Raw genomic sequence first — 17,859 nt, 5'->3', positions numbered from 1 at the left:
GCCCTTGTATTAAAGAAGACATGTCCTAGGGTAGGGACATACAGCCAAGGGTGACACACCATTTTGGGATTAGGTGGAAATACATGTACTGAGTGATAAAGACCTCTGCCAGCTTGCTTCCTCCCATTAGTGCTAAATGAATAGATTTAAAGATTCTGATAATTGAGTTTCAGTGACCACCCAGTTGATTTCATTCTTTCATGGTGCCTGCTGATTGTCTTGCCTTGCTATTATAAATAATGCCAAAATAAGCATCACTATATGTGTATCTTTGTGTACTTTTTTAATAGTTGTCCTGGGCAGTATAGACTTTTTTGTCACCATAACCCACAACACAGTAAGAGGTAATTTTATATTATAATCTAGTATATATGCATATTTGTTTGTATGTATGATATCTCTGTGTCTATAGCTGCACATATAATTGAAATAAAAATTTGCAAAACAAACTTTAGGGCCAACTGGTCGTGTGGTGTCTAAGGCAACTGGATCCTACATGACTGAATGTATGGTTCAATTCCTAGACCTGGTGGCTTGAAAAACATGTGAGGTATATGCACCTGTGTGTCTAAAATTGTGACAGGAGAATGGAAGAGAAGGGACTGTGGTAAAGTCGGGTTTCCTGGGGGGTGCTTTCTTACTTTCTCTCTCTTGTCTCTCACTCTCGCTCTGTCCCCAATGAGCACACGCACCTTGTAGCAAATTTAAAAAAAAAAACAAAAATGGCACCCTGGGACCAGCAGGTGGTGTGGTGGTTAAGGCACTGGACACTCCCACATGGCTGACCAGGGTTCGAGTCCTGGACCTGGTGGCTTGCTTTCTCACTTCCTCTCTCTCAGTCTCACCCTCTGTCTCTCTCTGGTCAAATTAAAAAATCAACGAATGATTAAATAAAAAATAAAATAAATAATTATTTTTTTAAAAAAGGCACCTTTAGTTCAGTGGTGCACTCTGATAGTTTTAATTTGTTACATCTCATTTATATATGTGATGTAGAGAAGTCCCATGACATCAGATAGGATGTGCTTAAATTCTCCAGTATTAAATCGTGACACCACAAGTGAAATGTTCTACCAACCAAGGAAGCTCATTAGACACTCAGTGGGAAGCCTCCTGATACCCAAGTTCCTAGGAACCAGCCTTGGACCAGTCTTACAAGCAGTCTTTCTAAGATAGCTATCTCAGACCTTCTATGTTAAATCTTTTCTGTGTATCAGGAGGCTTCCCACTAGTCCCTAAATGATGGGAGTGGTCCAGGTGTCTAAATTGTTTGTATATACAATGTGGTATATGGTGAATACATGCCTTCCTTCTGGAAATCTGGAAAGAAGGTGCTGCATGACCAGCCTTCAATAAAAACCTTGGGTACTGAGTCTCTAATGAGCTTCCTTGGTTGGAGGAGAGTTGTGTGCAATAGAGAGAAAAATCTTTCTTTCTTTCTTTCTTTTTTTTTTTTTTTTTTTTTTTTTTTTTTTTTTTGAGAAGTTTTTGCTATGGGGCCTGTGTGCTTGCCTGAAAGACAGAGACAGAGAGACAGAAAGTGAGAAACCACCCCCATGGGGGATAGCCACACCACAATACCTTCTCCTCCCCCATGGGAGATGGCCATGCTGCAATCCTTTCTCTTCCATTCTCCTCTTGGAATCTTGGGCACACACGCACATGTGCCCAGCATGAGTTTAAGCCATCGGGTCTGGGACTCGAACCTCAGCCAACTACATGGGAGTGCAGCGACATAGCCATTACGTCAACTACTGGTCTCAGAGATAAAATAATTTTAATAGGAAAACTTTTAAAATATAATTTGACTAAAAAGATACATTATTGTAGGAACTAGTCAGGATGAACTTCTGAATTTTCAAAAATTTTCATAGTGGATTTACATAACTTTCCTCTCTTTTCCTGATCAGTTATTTAGAGAGCAGCCTAGGAAAAAGCAGTTTCTATTTGGGGAAAGCTGCATTTAACAAAGTGCTTCAGTAAGGTATGTGCACCAGGAGAAAGGCGAGGGAAGTATTATAGAAATAGGCTGTCAGTTCATTGTAAATTGCACTTAATGTAGAAACCTGAATAAACCAAGAGTAGTGAGAATATATTAGAGGGAGTCTAGAATCTTATCTATTAGGTTTAGGAGGGGAGATAATCCTTGTGATACGCCCTTCCCCAACTTCCTGCTTTTGGCAGGAATCACAAGAGGGGAATGTAATTAGCCACTGCATCAGAAATATAGAGTAGATGATCCGCAACCCAATTTTAGATGGTCCCATCAGAGAATAGGCCTTTCCTTTGGGCATTTGGATATGACCCAGACAATCCTGCTGGCATCCATTGATGTTTTTCATAGTATAGGGCCCACAGAGGGATGTCCTAAATCTATAATAGTCCCTGAGTCTGAGTTCTGTTCATTGAGTTTATGCCTGCTTTCAGTTAAGTGGAACTCATGCTGAGGCTGAAATGACCCATGTCATGGACAGTATCAGGTTTTAGCTTAGAGTCAGGCCCAGGTAAATAGTCTGTGAATTCAGAATTCCAGAGAGGTAGCATTTAGTCTTCTGCAATGGCGAAGCTGAAACTGTAAGGTTCAAGTGACAAACAAAGCTTTCTTAAGTACTTTAAATCTTGTCAATCTGAGTCCAAGTCAGTTCACTCAAAAATATGCCTATCAGTCTGAAAAATCATCAGCCTCTAAGGGTAAGATACCTGATTTTGTAAAAGCTCTTAATAGCTAAAAACTAGTTTTTTGTTGTTTGTTTTTAATGCCAGGGTACCGTATCTCACCAGAGTTGGAAAGACAGGGAAAAAGTGTCCTCGTCCCCCCCCACCCCCCCGTGGGTGTGGTCACACTGTAATCCCTTTTCTATTTCTCCATTCTGCTGGGATTTTTGGCATGCATGTACACATGTCTGGCATGTTTAGAAACTTTTTTTTAAAACCCAAAGTCTCTATCTAGAGATGGCCTCTCTTATTATGTTGATTTTTTGTTAAGACGGATTTTCACTATGTCATAATCCTTACAAAGCCTGTCTCCGCATCCCAGGTGGCTGAGACTACAGGCATACACCACTGTGCCTGGTTTATATTGTTTCCTTTTTTGCCGAAGGTTTAATAGGCAAAAATGATCAGTTATGGAGACTTATTCTGTTTCTAATATTCAAAGCGTTCACATATTAATCTGCACACAAATAGCAAAAAGTAGAGGAGTTTTATCCCATTAACATTTTTTCTTAGCTTTTCTTGATTGGGAGGATGCCTCTACACTTAGGAACTTATAAGTATTTAGCATAGTACATCAATTTTATCATATATCTAGGTGCAATAGCCACAAAATACAAAATCGTTTTGTAAAAGTTCTCTCTTTTTTTCTGACTGCAAACTTATTCTAATCTCTAGCAATAAATTTCACAATTTAAGGTTCTCACTACAGCTGTTAGGGGTAGGGAGTGAGGACAGGGGGCTGGTGTTATATCCTGGCTGGAATGCAAGGGGAATGGGGTTGGAGCAGCAGCTAAGCTTAAGAAACTGTTAGAGGGAACTCTACTCCCCCTTTTTTCCCTCTAAATTTATCTAAAACTTTACTCTAGACCTGTAAGTTGATTTAACCTTTTTCCCTGTCATTTGGAGAAGAGAACAATATAAACTTTTAACACTTTTGGCCTCCCAAAAGCTCATCTTTGAAAATTTTTGGTCTTTTTATTCTCTTATCTGCAGGAAAGAACAAAAAACATAGGCATCTCCCAAGATGTGCGTTTTACTCCCCTTTAGCCAGTATAGCCAAACTAGCCAAGGCAAGAGCTAACAACACCTGGCAATGGTTCTATCATTTTCACATTTTATAGACATCTTTTATCTTTTATAATAGGAAGCAGCTCACTTACTATTTTACATTATAGGTAAAATGGTTTCCATGGCTACTCAGATGCCAAAGATTTCATTCATTTTCCCAAACAATGCTTTCTTCATTAGTGAGGTGGTCTAATGCATGCTACCTCTGAATACTACTGTGTTTGAGATTCACAGGATCACCCCCAAGTTCAGTGATTTCCCTTAGAGTACTAACAGGACTCAGCATATAGTTGTATTCACAGCTAAATTCTATTTTAGCAAGAGGATCTGAAGCAAGATCAGCAAAGGGAAAACAGGTTTAAGGGGCAAAGTCCAGAGGAAGCCAGTCACAAATTCTAGAGTCTTCTGCCCATGGAATCACACAAGATGTGCTTAATTCCTTCAGCATTGACTTGTGGCAAGAGCACAAGATGTGCTTAATTCCTTCAGCACTGACTTGTGGCAACAAATGCGAAGTGTCGTCTACCAAGGAAGGGTGTAGAGACTCAGTGCCCAAGATTTTTACTGAAGGCTGTTCATTCAGGTACCTTCTTTCTGCCTAGCATATACTCAAATTCTAGACTTCAGAAGAAGAGCAGACGTTGGAAAGATACCACATTGTCTGTACAATTTAGGCACACTGGACCACTCCTATTACTTAAGGAGTGGTCAGAAAAAAACAACTGTTTTTGATTCTCTGCCTTTGCTGAGTCCTTAGGTGACTATCTTTTTCTGAGGTTGCTAATGAAAGAATGAAGTTTTAAATTAAAAAAAAAATTATAAAATAATTTAAAAATTATTTTAAGTTAAAAAAAAATTATGATCGGAATCCTCCTGATACCTAAGTTTCCAGGCACCAGCTGTGGGTCAATCTTGTAAGCAGGTAGGTCTTTCTAAGGATAGCTATCTTAAGCCTGCTCTGTTAACTCTTTCCTGCACTAATAGGGTAGGACATTCTCAGATAAACAAGGCTGAAATTGTACTATTGAGTAAAGTTAGTTTAAACTGATAAATGCATTTAGGTTCACAGGACAATGGGTAAGAAAATGAAATTGAAGAGTACCTTGTAGTGGAAGACACAGCAAAACTAGAGTCACTGATGACTAAAACAGCGAATGGCAGAGTAGTTCTCTAAACAAGTTCATACTATAGCAGTTTTATTTTGTTCTTTCTAGCTAGTTTGAAAATGGGAATTGTTCCCTTTTAATATTACCTTGCAGAGTTATTCTAATTTTGTATGCACATAGTTCTTAGATATGTTACGGAGAAATTCAGTTCCTTAAAGTATAAACACAAAATTTCCAGTTACTTTCAAGCAGATGATACTTCTTACAGACAGTAAAAATTGATTCCCTTTTACAACAATACTTGATTACAAGATTTTAAATTTCTTTACATGATATGAAAAATTTTACCATTTTCTTTAATCAAATATATTATTGATTTAAGTTTAAAGAACTCAGTTTAGGTTATAGGTTTCCATTTTAGGGACATAAGTAATTTTTGTCTTTGTTTCAAATGCATCAACTTTGAGACCTTGGCTTCCTAATACCCGAGAGAAGCACTTCCAGTTTAAAAAAGTTAAATTTGTTAACATTTTCCCTTACTTTTTTTAAAAAAGAATTATTAACCTATCTTTGCTTTGCTTTGCTTTGCTTTGCTTTGCTTTGCTTTGCTTTGTTTTGTTTTCTTTCCCCTCCTTCCCTCCCTCCCTTCCTTCCTTCCTTTCTTCTAATTTGACCAGATAGGGACTCTGTGTGTGTGTGTGTGTGTGTGTGTGTGTGTGTGTGTGTGTGTGTGTTGTGTGTGAGAGAGAGAGAGAGAGAGAAAGTGAGAAAGTGAGAGAGAAAGTGAGAAAGCAAGCCAGCCACCAGTTCCTGGACTCGAACCACAGTGGGAGTTCAGCAACCTTAACCACCACTCCACCTTCTGGTCCCTCACTTACATTTTTAAATTAAGGACAATGCAATATTCAAAAACTATTAAAGCAAATATTGCTAAATAGAGATGCCAAAATTCATGAAATTAAATTATTTGCTATCTGGACTGTAGCTTTAGACCCTGAAATGTTTATTTTTAGTCACCATATAAAATTTTGAATTCAAAGTTTGAAAAATAGTTGTGAAGGAGGAATTAAGATGTAACACGCAATATTTTGAGTAGTTGAAATCAGCATATATAGGAGGTAGATATTTCCTGAGAAAAATGTAAACTGTCTGAAAGTTTTGTTTATATAAAGAGCTCTGATCATTACAGGTAATTGTGTTTTAACAGGAAATACAAAAGTAAGAATGATATTTCCTGCAATGTCGTATTCCAAGTTTGGATACTTTTCCATATGCTGGCTATTTTCAGTGTTCATTTGCCAGTTTGACAAAAAGACTCAGCCAGCTGTTGACTTTTGCAGCTATTTTCATTACTTTTGCTAACTGCAACACTCTTCCATACTATAAAAGCTATGTAGATTTAAAAGGTATTCAAGAGAAGCCAGATATGTTGAATTATCTTGTTTTCCTTGTGTATTGAGAAACCTCAAGCAACTAAACTGCCATCTTTTTATTACTATCAAGATAATAAATTTTTGTTTATGGAGCAAATTTATTTTGAATGCTGCCATATTATGATATTAGCATAACAGCAAAGTATTTTAATTCTACAATGTATATTATAGGAAAATTGGATTTTTTATTAAAAGATTTTTCTCAGCTCAGGTCATTTTCATAGTATTTTCTACTACTCATGAAGTTTTCTGAGAGTAGACTGAATATTCATGAAATTCTTTCTGGAAGGCACCAAGAATAAAGCCACATTTGACTTCAACTTAATATGCAGTTTGGCAAAATTAAACCCACGTTTCTTAAACCAGACTTCCATTTTTAGCAACATTTCAGACTAGGACCTCTTTGCTGCCTGCCAAATAGATGTGTGAGCGAGTGAGTGTGTGTATGTGTGTGTTGCACATACTTCCCAGGGTGAAACAGCAGATCTCTCTCTTGTTTCTGATTTTGTCCTTATCAATTCTGTATACCTTCCACTTAGTATTTGTACATGCATTGACATAGAAGAGACCTTTGTTCTGGTAGTGACCTAGAAAAATAGTGAAATGGAATTAATCTTTGTTTAGAATACAGGTGAAAAAAATAGTTTTTCATCTTGCCAAAGGTCAGGCACCTAATAAAGTCTGCAATACCAGTTATATTATTCTTGATATAAAACATAGAGATGGTGACATTTTCCTTAAGGATTTTACTGTCTTTTAGAAAGAATGAGTAATGCGTTTTTTGAAGGCAGTCACTGACTTTATAAGTTGCTTGCAGATCCTGAGAGGGGAAGAAAAATAAAATTTATTGAATATCTACTATGTCCAAGGCACTGTAATTTGTACTTTGCCTATGTAATCAGGACAATCTTGAAAAGTACGTGGCCTCTCATTTTACAGATTAGGAAACTGGGTATAGGAAAGTTAAGAGATTTTTGATAGAAGTAGGAAGGACATACATGTGGGGCTCTACCCAAATTGTTCTACTGTGTTGTATTCCTTCCACCAAATCAGGGGGTGGCAAACTATGGCCCATAGACCAAATTGCCCTGCCTGTTTTTGTTAATGAAGTTTTACTGAGACACAGTCATGCTCATTCTTTTAGATACTGCCTATGGCTTTTGAGCTATAGCAGCAAAGCTGAGTAGTTGAGACAGATCATATGGTGATTTTTTTTTTCCTTTTTTTTTGCTTTAGGGTGCATGCACTCATGGGAGAGACAGAGGAACAAAAGCCATAATCCCTTCTCCTCCATTCTTCTTTCAGGATTTTGGGTGCACACACACACACACATGCACCCAGTGTGAGTTTCTTAAGCCATCGCATCCAAAGTTGAACCATGGTTGACTTTGTGGGAGTTCATCAACATAACCATTATACTATCTGCAGATCCCACTAAATGTTCCTTTATATAAAAAACCAAGCCCTTCAAAATTGCTTAGAAGTGCTGTGAACTAAGTTTACGTTCAGTAATATAAATTTCAGCCTTACTGTAGCATTATGCTTGGATGAGAACAATAAAGTAATCCCCTATAGCCTAATCTCTCTCTTTTTTTTATGTTTATGTCTTCCATGAGAGAGAGACAGACAGACAGGTACCCCCCAACAAGGTCCCCATGCCACAATCCATCAGCAGCCTCAGTTAGCCCAGATCATGGGTATGTATGTACATTAGGAAGATGGAGGCCTTGGGAAGTAAACCAAGGGCCTTCCCATGTGTGTGCAGTGCATGACCATTCTACTACAATCTGACCACCTTACATGGATAAAACATGGATAAATCTTGAATGTGTTTTGCTAAAAATGCTAAAAAATTATTTAAGAAAAATAAAAAATCGGCAGCAGTTGCCACCTGGCAACCTGCCTGTCCAAGAGTCTTTCGGGTGTACTTCTTTTCTAAAATCTTTCTTTCCTATTTAATTCTCTTTACTACCTAAAAAAAAAGAGAAAAAAAATCTGTGATGACTTCCTCTTTGCACATAGAACAAAACCAATGCCTTACAATATTTATCTGTACACTCCTACTAGAATACAAACCCTACAGGTACAGTGGTTTTTATCTTTCATTTGTGTTTGTTGACTGAAGAAAGTAAATAATTAATATGGCTGGTTAAGAGGTGAGGAAACAATGAGGTTAAGTTAGTTGATAAAATAGAAAATGAATTTGAACACAGGCATCTCTGACTCCTACACTGATCCTCATCATCACATTTTTTTGTCACTACCACTGGTTTAGCACAGTTTCAGAACTAGTCTGGTTCTCAGTTTTTGGCTTTCATATTATAATCATCTGAGAAGCTTTTAAAACTCACTTTGACCAGGACCAGCAGTTGGTGTAATGGCTATGTCGCTGGAATCCCATGTAGTTGACCACGGTTCGAGTTCTGGACCCGGTGGCTTAAACTCACGCCAGGTGCATGTGCGTGCATGCCCAAGATCCAAAGAGGAGAATGGATTGCAGAGAGGCAATCTCCCCTGGGGGATGATTTCTCGCTTCCTGTCTTTCTCTCTCTGTCTTTCTGGTGAGTGCACATGCCCTATAATAATAAAAACTTTACAATAAATAAATAACTCACTTTAACCTAAGATGAAATTACCTCCTCAGGTGATTCTGATACTCAGAAATGAAAAGAAAAGAGTAGATCAGTAAGTGCTTGTTGAATGGATGAACAGAATTAAAATTTAAATATATAATTGCGTAGTTTTTTTGGCTCTTATTCTGTATTTTGAATTGACACATAATTGTACATATTTATGGGGTACAGTTATTTTTCAGTATATAAATACAGTAAAGATCAAATCAGATACTAATTTATTTATCATCTCAGTTTTATTGATATATAAAGGAAATGATTAACTATTGTTACCTTACAGTGCTATAGAACACAAAAATTTATTCCTCTTGCCTAACTGTAACTTTGTTTTCATTAACCAACATTTTCCCCATTCTCCTAACTTACCTTTCCCAGCCTCTAATAAACACTATTCTATTCTCTACTTAACCTGATAACAGCCTTTTTAGTTTCCACATTTGATGCCCACATGCCTTTTGTCTGCTGTGGTAGTATATTGACTTTTTTTTTTTTCCTATCCTTCAAACTTTACCTTATCCTTTGAAGCTTCTTAGAGTCTCCTCTGTAATCGTTTTATACTTTAAGTATTAATGCAGTAACCATTAGAACATTTCTTTGGATTTTGGGCTTTCTGGAATCTTGCTAAAAACTTATCTCTTTGATTTTAACCTCAAGTAGAATGGGGTTGGGTTAGTATCTGCCGATTGAATAAACTTTCTCCTTGTTTCTGTACTGGCTAAAGAGGAGTTTAGTTATACATTTAAGATTGGTATTCTTATCAGTACTGTAGTCAAATGCAGAAGAACGTAATACATGTACAAAGGTGTATGTGTGTGTCAACACTATATATGTGTGTGTGTGTATGTAAAATATATACATATCATTTTGATTTAAGCAAAGAACTTCAGGCAATAATAGCAATGGCTGTGAAAAAAAATCAAACGATAGATCTGGCAGATTTCTAGGCAAGATAAATCTGAGAGGAGTGGAGCCATGACTATTCTAGATTATGTATTTTCTAATGGCTTTCAGGCTATTGATTGGATATTTCAAGCAGACTTCCATAAATGTTTATATGTCCCTTTATGCTTTTCAGCCTGAGCAACAGTCACATTTAGTGCCTACTTGGAGTATTACTGATTTTTTTAAAAAGTGTTTTGTTGCTTTGAGTAAGTACTTCAGGATACCGTTGCTTTCTTAGATAATTTCTTTTACCATCTTGGATACAAGTTATTTTGTCTTATAGGACTTTTTGCTGAAATAATAATGTATCAATAAATCAAACAAAGTGTGTTACTTATAAATGTAATCTAGATTCCAAAAATATTTATAATTTCAGCTGCATTCCATCAAGAAAGACCAAAACAACTGAAAAGTTTCCAACTCCTTAAAGAAGACCCCTCAGAACTCACATGATAGCCATTACACTTGGTTGTAGATGAAAATATACAGTAAGCTGGAGTTCTTACTAAGAATAATAAACCTTTAAATGCTTAGATCAGTATAATAAAATATAAATTATTTCACTGAGAATAAAAATGTAGCTCCTAGATTCTGTGAAAAACAAAAGAATAAAATATGACAAAATCCAGGCTGGTCCTGAAAAACCTCAGAGGTCATTGTAATCTATAGGGATAAGTATATGGTATGTGTGTGTGTGGGGGAGAGGGTTTTGCACCTCTTGTTTAAGATGAGACAATAAAAGAGTAATACTTTAAGTTGAAGGCTCAACAACCCTTCCAAAAATTAAATAAAAATGGAATGAATATATGGGCGTGGGCACGGGTGCCTGCATGCACGCCCAAGATCTGGAGAGGAGAGGAGAATGGAGGAGAAGGGATTGCGGGCAAGGCCATCCCCCCAGGGGGTGATTACTCACTTTCTCTGTTTCTCTTTGTCTTTCTGGCAAGTACACGCGCCTATAGCAAACACCTCTCCATAGGAAAAAGAAAGAGAATGAGGACACATGAAAAAATAAAATAAAAATGAATGAATATATAACCTGACCCAATTTATATAGTAAGATTATAGTATTTATCTGTATATAAGTATATGTACATATTTATACAAACATATATTATAAATAGGGTGGTTATTTATCAAAATACTAGTAGTAACATAATCTTCCTGTAAATAGACTGTGGGGGAGCTTTTTGGTTTTGTTCTTTTCCTTTATTCCTATTTCCAAACTTTCTTTTTTATTTTTTAAATACTTTATACATTCAATCACTCTATATCATTATAGTATATTTCTGAAATTTCTATGCATATGTATTTGTATATTTAAAATCTAAAAATTAATAGTAAAGAACTCATTCCTTTTTCTTTTTTAGGATTTTGTCATAAGACATGTGCACTCAGAGAGATCCTGAGAGAAGGAAATCACTCCCAGGGGGGATGACCATGCCGCAGTCCGGTCTCTTCCATTCTCTCCTAAGGATTTTGGACACACACGCATACATGCCCGGCATGATTTTCAAGCCACTGGGTCTGGAACTTGAACCAAACAGTTGGCCATCTGGGAGTCCTATGCCCAGCCACCATGCCATCAGGCTATTGATCCAGTATTTAAGCCAGACTTCCAAAAATGCTTATAGATCTTTTTATGCTTTTCACCCTGAGTAACAGTAATATTTAGTATATATTTGTAGTATTACTGGCCCTAGTAAAGAACTCTTAAAGACCCAGTCATCATGGGCCAGAAAATGTGCTGCTCAAGTAAGTAGATAGCTCAGAACTGTGCCTAAAATAGGCTTGGCAGATCTCTAACATAGAGAGATCCAGAAGTTTTTTGTTTTTCGGTTTTTATTTTAAGAATTATTTTATTTAACTTTTTATTTATTTATTTTAATTTGACCAGAGAGGAATAGAGTGAGAGAGTGAGAGAGAGAGAAAGTGAGAAAGCAAGCTGCCAATTCCTAGACTCAAACCACAGTTGGCCATGTGGGAGTCCAGTGCCCTTAACTACCACGCTACCTGCTGGCCCAGATCCACGAACTTTTTAATACAGTGGCGTGTGTACATTGAAGTCACCCAAAAAGCTTAAATTTTGATACCTAAGGTGCCACTCTTAGGACTCTGAAGTTTTTCTAGTTATTGTAGTATACAGCTAAGGTTGAGAGCCACTGCTATATAGGAAACTTTTGGAAACATCTCATTTGTTTTATTTATTTTTATTCTGTTTAAACTGTTACTACCCTGTACAAAGATCTCATTGAACAACATACACATTATATTAAGCTTTTAAAAAACTGTTTTGGTGTCTAGCCTACAACTGAATTGGGTAACATGATAGGCTCTTTTTTTAAAAAAAAAAAAAAAGAGAATGATCTTATTTAACTTTATGTGTTTATTTATTTATATATATTTATTTTAATTTGACCAGAGGGGGACAGAGAGAAAGAAAGAGAGAGGGAAAGTGAGAAATCAAGCCACCAGGTCTGGGACTCAAACTGTGGTCAGCCATGTAGGGAGTCCAGCACCCTTAGCCAACATACCACCTGCCAGCTCCTATGATAGACTCTTAAATTCTCTGCCTCTGCTTTTTTCTACCTCCATTCTATCTTTCACACTGTCATAATAGTTAATTTTCTTTTTAAGAATTATTTTGTTTATTTAATTTTATTTGTTGTTGTTATTATTTTGACCAGAGAGAGACAGGGAGGAAGAGGAAGGGAAAGTGAGAAAGCTAGCTTCTAGGTCTAGGACTTGAACTGCAGTTGGCCATGTGGGAGTCCAGGGCCCCAGCCACAATGCCACTTGCCAGCCTCACGATAGTTAATTTTCTAAGCACATAAAATAATTACATTTCTACTCTGCATAGGAGTTTTAATTATCTGTTCTTTTCAGGTTAAAACATAAATTCTTTATCTAGTTCCAACCTATTTTCAGTTTTATTTCCTATTGGTCCAATGCTAGAAATAGCAATGTTGGACTCTCTGCACACTTCACCCCTACTTGCAAGGGACTTTGTTTTCATACCTACCTTTGCATGTGACATTTCCCTTGTCACTGATTTTGATTATAGTCTCGACAACGGATTCATAAATAACATCTATTGAAGTAGAATAAAACTCGCATTTATTGAACACATTTATTGAACATATTTTAATAAAGTAGCTCTTATACTCTTATTTGCCATCTCTAAGAAGCAGTCATTTTTCTTGTACAGTCGTAAACCTGAGGCTTCTAGATGGTGGATAACTTGCTTAAGATTATACAGCTAGTGTAGGCAAAAACAGTATTCAAACTCCAAGTCTGCTGTTTCTATGACCTTTCTCCAGCACCTCATATTGCTTCAGTAATAAATAGCCATATGATCATAATCCTGCCTTCTTTCCCAACAGAGTATGCATAAACATTTATTTTCAGCCTTATTTAGAATTCTTTATAGTAGGAAATATATTTAATGGTCTTAAACGGTACAGTAATCACTGTTTCCATTTTCCTATGTATAATCAGTTTTCTTAGTTTGCTGTGACTACCTGAGTGTGTGAGTTGTATAGTCCCGTGTTTTAACACTTCATACGTTTTTCTCTGCTGTCTTTAAAGTACTGAGCAGTTTCACTTTTCCTTTATTGTTTAAACCTGTTCTGCAGTTCTTATTTGAGCAAAATTTCATACTTTTTACAGTCTCACAAATTGACTGAGAAAGGTAACTTTTATAGTGCAGCGTACAGCCTGTGGAATCTTAGTCTCTGTTTGGGGAAGTGTTACTGTTTAACAAGAAGTTAATTTGGGCAATGTTAAAAATATGAGTTTTTTTTTCCCCACTATTCAGTTAAATTTGTAAATTAAAGATAAAATATAGTCTATTCCTTTACAAATACTTCTCAGATTTTACTGGTATTCCTAATTGTGTTATTCTTTCTTTAGAATATTGCTTCATTATTTTTGTTTTACAATCTAAATTGAATAACTTTTCCTTCATTAGATTGTGAAACATGTTGCATAAGCATTCAAGAAGTGGCTGAAGGAGGAAGGATTAAAGTGCCACTGCCTATCAGAAAAGAAACAAAACATGGGAAATACAACCACCAAATTCCGTAAAGCACTCATCAATGGTGATGAAAACCTGGCCTGCCAAATATATGAAAACAACCCTCAGCTAAAAGAATCTCTTGATCCAAATACATCTTATGGGGAGCCCTACCAGCACAATACTCCATTGCACTATGCTGCTAGACATGGAATGAATAGAATATTAGGGTAAGTATTATAAAAATTCCAGATAAGAAGTTGGTAAAAGAGAAAAAACAACTGTGACCTTTCAAAGTTCATACAGACATATGTTCATGATATATGGTATTGTAGTGAGTTAAATGTTCTAAAACTCAATATGCTTAAATTATTTGGTATTTCTTTATAATCATTTAGTTTGATTTACCTTTGTATCTAAATTAGACTAATAGTTTTAATACTTGCAGTGCTCAAAAATAACAAGGAATGATGTCAGAGGTAACTAAACCCTGATTAGCTATTTGAAGTTGAACACCAGGTGCATTTATCTTCAGTAGCCATGATCAGGTTTGAGTTTTGTTTCTTTTAGTGGAATTTAGTTACTTGAAAAGACTTCTATGTCCAGCCGATGGCATGGTGATTAAGATGACTAACTGTGTGATTCGAGTTCCAGACCCAGTGGCTTGAAAGACATTCTGGGAACATGTTCATGCCCAAAACCCCAAAAGGAGGATGGAGAAGAAGGGACTTGATGAGGAGGAGGGATGCTATCTCACTTTCCCTCTTTCTTTCTCTTTTTGTCTCTCTCTGATGAGTACTCACACCCTATAGCAAACTTGGAAGAAAAAAAAAGACTTTTAAAAGCAGAATATTTCCTTAAAACTGAAAATATAGGGAACCAGTTAGCGTAATGGCTATGTCGCTGGACTCCCACGTAGTCGACTGCGGTTCGCGTCCCAGACCCGGTGGCTTAAAACTCACGGCAGGCGCATGTGCATGCGTGCCCAAAATCCCAAGGGGAGAACGGAGGCGAAGGAATTGCAGCGTGACCATCCCCCCGGGGGGGTGATTTCTCGCTTTCTGTCTCTATGTCTCTCTCTGTCTGTCTGGTGAGCGCACGCGCCCTATAGCGAAAAACCTCTCAAAAAAAAAAAAAAACTGAAAATATAAAGAGACTTTCAAAATTTTATTTTTAACAAGAAAACATTTAGTGACATAGTAAATACATGTGTGTAAAGATTCTTACCTAACTACATGGGAATTACATTTGATATTTGCTAGCGTATGAAAGGAACAAAAGATAGAACAGTTTGATTTTTTGGGAGAAATACATTACAAGGCTATGGAAGTCCGATACTAGAAGAAAAAAGAAGAAACATTTCTTGTACAGTAAAATGCAATTCATAAATCAGTATTCATCGCTGTTTAAAATTTAACAAAACCCTTTAAACTTTTTTTCTGTTTCTTCTGTATATGAAGTGCTATTCGAGTTAAGCTACTCTTCTTATTCCCAGAACATCCCATGAGCATTCTGTCTACTGTGTCCATGCTGCTCTCTCTGCCAGGAGTATCTGTTTCTGCATTCCTCTCACTTTTTTATTATCTAAATTTTCCTTTTCCTTCAAAGATTTGTAGATGCTACATCTATAATCCATAGAAGCCATAATGTTTTTGTTTTAAGTTTCTGTGGATCCTTTTTCTTTGTTCAATTAGATCACTTACTTGCTGTACACTGCCTTATTATATTTTACAATTTTGTGTGTCTTCTCTCTGCCTGCCAATATTATAACTTGCTTTGAACTATCAATAGCTTTGTCATTCCACCATCTGACATAGTATCTTACATAGAGTAAACAGAAGTTTATAAAATCATTACACAAGGAAATATTTTTGTGATAAGGATTTGTAGATAAATATATCAATAAATAATTTAAGTCACTCAGGCCTGTTACTTAATCAAGTATTTCTTGACTTCCCTCACTGCCCCCTGCCAATTTGCCAGAGGGCATGTACTGCTGCTACAGAGAGACAAGAGAAAGAGAGAAAGGAAGAAAGCACCCCCCAGTGTGGTATGGGCACACCTCAATCTCTTTTCCTCCATTTTTCCATCCTGTTGTGATTCTGGCCACACACAAGCACACACATGCACCCAGTGTGTTTTCCAAGTTGCCAGGGCCAGGACTTGAACCACATAGTCGGCTAGGTAGGATCCAGCTCCCTTAACCACTAGTCCAAAGAAACAGCCTCCTCCATTAAAACTTGATAATATGACTTTTTGTTTTGGTTTGGTTTTGTAAATTAAGCACCTTATATGAAATTATAAAACTGTTGATTTAGCTTCCTAATGCTAATATTAAATACTCCAATTATATTTAATATCAACTTTCTTTATTGTTTTCTAGAGGGCCCATGTGCTTACCAGAGAGAGACAGAAAAAGAGGAAGAGAAGAAAGTACCCTTCCATGGAGAATGTACACACTGTAATCCGTTCTCCGTTTCTTTCTCTTTCCTGGATTTTGGGCACACATACACACACACCCAGCTTGTTTCTCAAGCCACCACTGTGGAACTCAAACTACCCAGTTGGCCATTTGGGATATGTATACCTTAACCACTAGGTCATAGAGCTAGCCCTAATATCAACTTTTATATATGATTAATTAAAACTTGTTTAAAATACCAACATAAAACGTATTTAATGTATATTTATATTTAAATATTATTATTACTAAGGTACATTTTATGTGTGGGGGGGTCTTTTTGGTTTCTTTTTTTAGAAGTTTTTTCCTACAGGGTGTGTGTGCTCACCAGAAAGAAAGAGAGAGACAGAGAGACAGAAAGCAAGAAATCACTCCCCGGGGGCGGGGTGGGGGGATGGCCACGCCACAATCCCTTCTCCTCCATTCTCTTCTCATGGTCTTGGGCGCGCATGCACCTGGCCTGAATTTAAGCCACCAGGTCCGGGACTTGAACCGCAGTCTATTACATGGAAGTACAACGACATAGCCATTATGCTAACTGCTGGTCCCTTTCTATGTGAATTTTTTTTTAAATAATTATTTATTTTATTTATTCATTCATCTATTTTTTAATTTGACCAGAGCAAGAGAGAGGGTGAGAGTGACACAGAGAGGAAGTGAGAAAGCAAGCCACCAGATTCAGGACTCGAACCCTGGTAGGCCATGTGGTAATGTCCAGTGCCTTAACCATCATGCCACCTCCTGGTCCCTATATGTGTATTTTAATAAAGAAACAAGTAGCAAAATATTTTTTAACCATTTATATTATAACCTTACAAATACTGTTTATAAAATTAGAAGATATTATGAAAAATTAGTTTAACCCAGTTATTTTTTTTTTAAAGATTTTTCCTATAGGGCATGTGTGCTCACTGGAGACAGAGAACGAAAGTGAGAAATCACTCCCCACGGAGGATGGCCATTATGCAATCCCTTCTCCTTCATTCTTTTGTTGGGATTTTGGGGGTATGTGCACACCTAGTGTGAGTTTCAAGCTGCCAGGTCTGAGGATTGAACTGTTGTTGGTCATGTGGGAGTTCAGCACTTTAACCACTTTGCCACCTGCTGGCCCCTAATCCAGTTATTTTTGAAATGCATTCTGAGGACTCAGATCCCAAGACTCTTTCAAGAAATATGTGAGATCAAAAGTATTTTTATAATAATCTAACAAGTTATTTGCCTTTTCTCCACTATGTTGATATTTGCAGTGATACTACAAAAATGGAGAGTAAACAGCTAAGACCTTTAGAAGAATCAAGGCAGTGGCATCAAACCACTGTTGGGTTGTCAGAAAAGTCATGATATATTTTTGCATTGAAAAACACAACTTGATTTTTCTGACAACCCAATAGTAATCATTTTTATCCATCACCATTAAGCACTTGGAGTTAAAAAAACAAAGCCCTTTCACTTTAAAATAATCTTTGATAAAGCAATAAAAGTATTC

At 36.7% G+C, this 17,859-nt stretch overlaps 1 protein-coding gene across 2 annotated transcripts in view; it reads left to right on the top strand.

Annotated features, from left to right (window-relative positions):
* The window catches only part of ANKIB1 (ankyrin repeat and IBR domain containing 1), a 167,989-nt gene that overhangs the window by 33,175 nt on the left and 116,955 nt on the right, over window positions 1-17,859 (top strand). For both annotated transcript variants that reach the window (XM_014590547.2, XM_006155542.3), the window contains exon 2: window positions 13,868-14,142. In XM_014590547.2, coding sequence (XP_014446033.1) covers window positions 13,955-14,142 — 188 coding nt within the window. In that variant the 5' untranslated portion in view covers window positions 13,868-13,954. The remainder of the gene's footprint in view (window positions 1-13,867; window positions 14,143-17,859) is intronic.

Source organism: Tupaia chinensis, unplaced genomic scaffold, assembly GCF_000334495.1.
Source record: "Tupaia chinensis unplaced genomic scaffold, TupChi_1.0 Scaffold000460_1, whole genome shotgun sequence".
Taxonomy (NCBI): Eukaryota; Metazoa; Chordata; class Mammalia; order Scandentia; family Tupaiidae; genus Tupaia; species Tupaia belangeri.
This window is presented reverse-complemented; position numbering and strand designations above follow the sequence as displayed.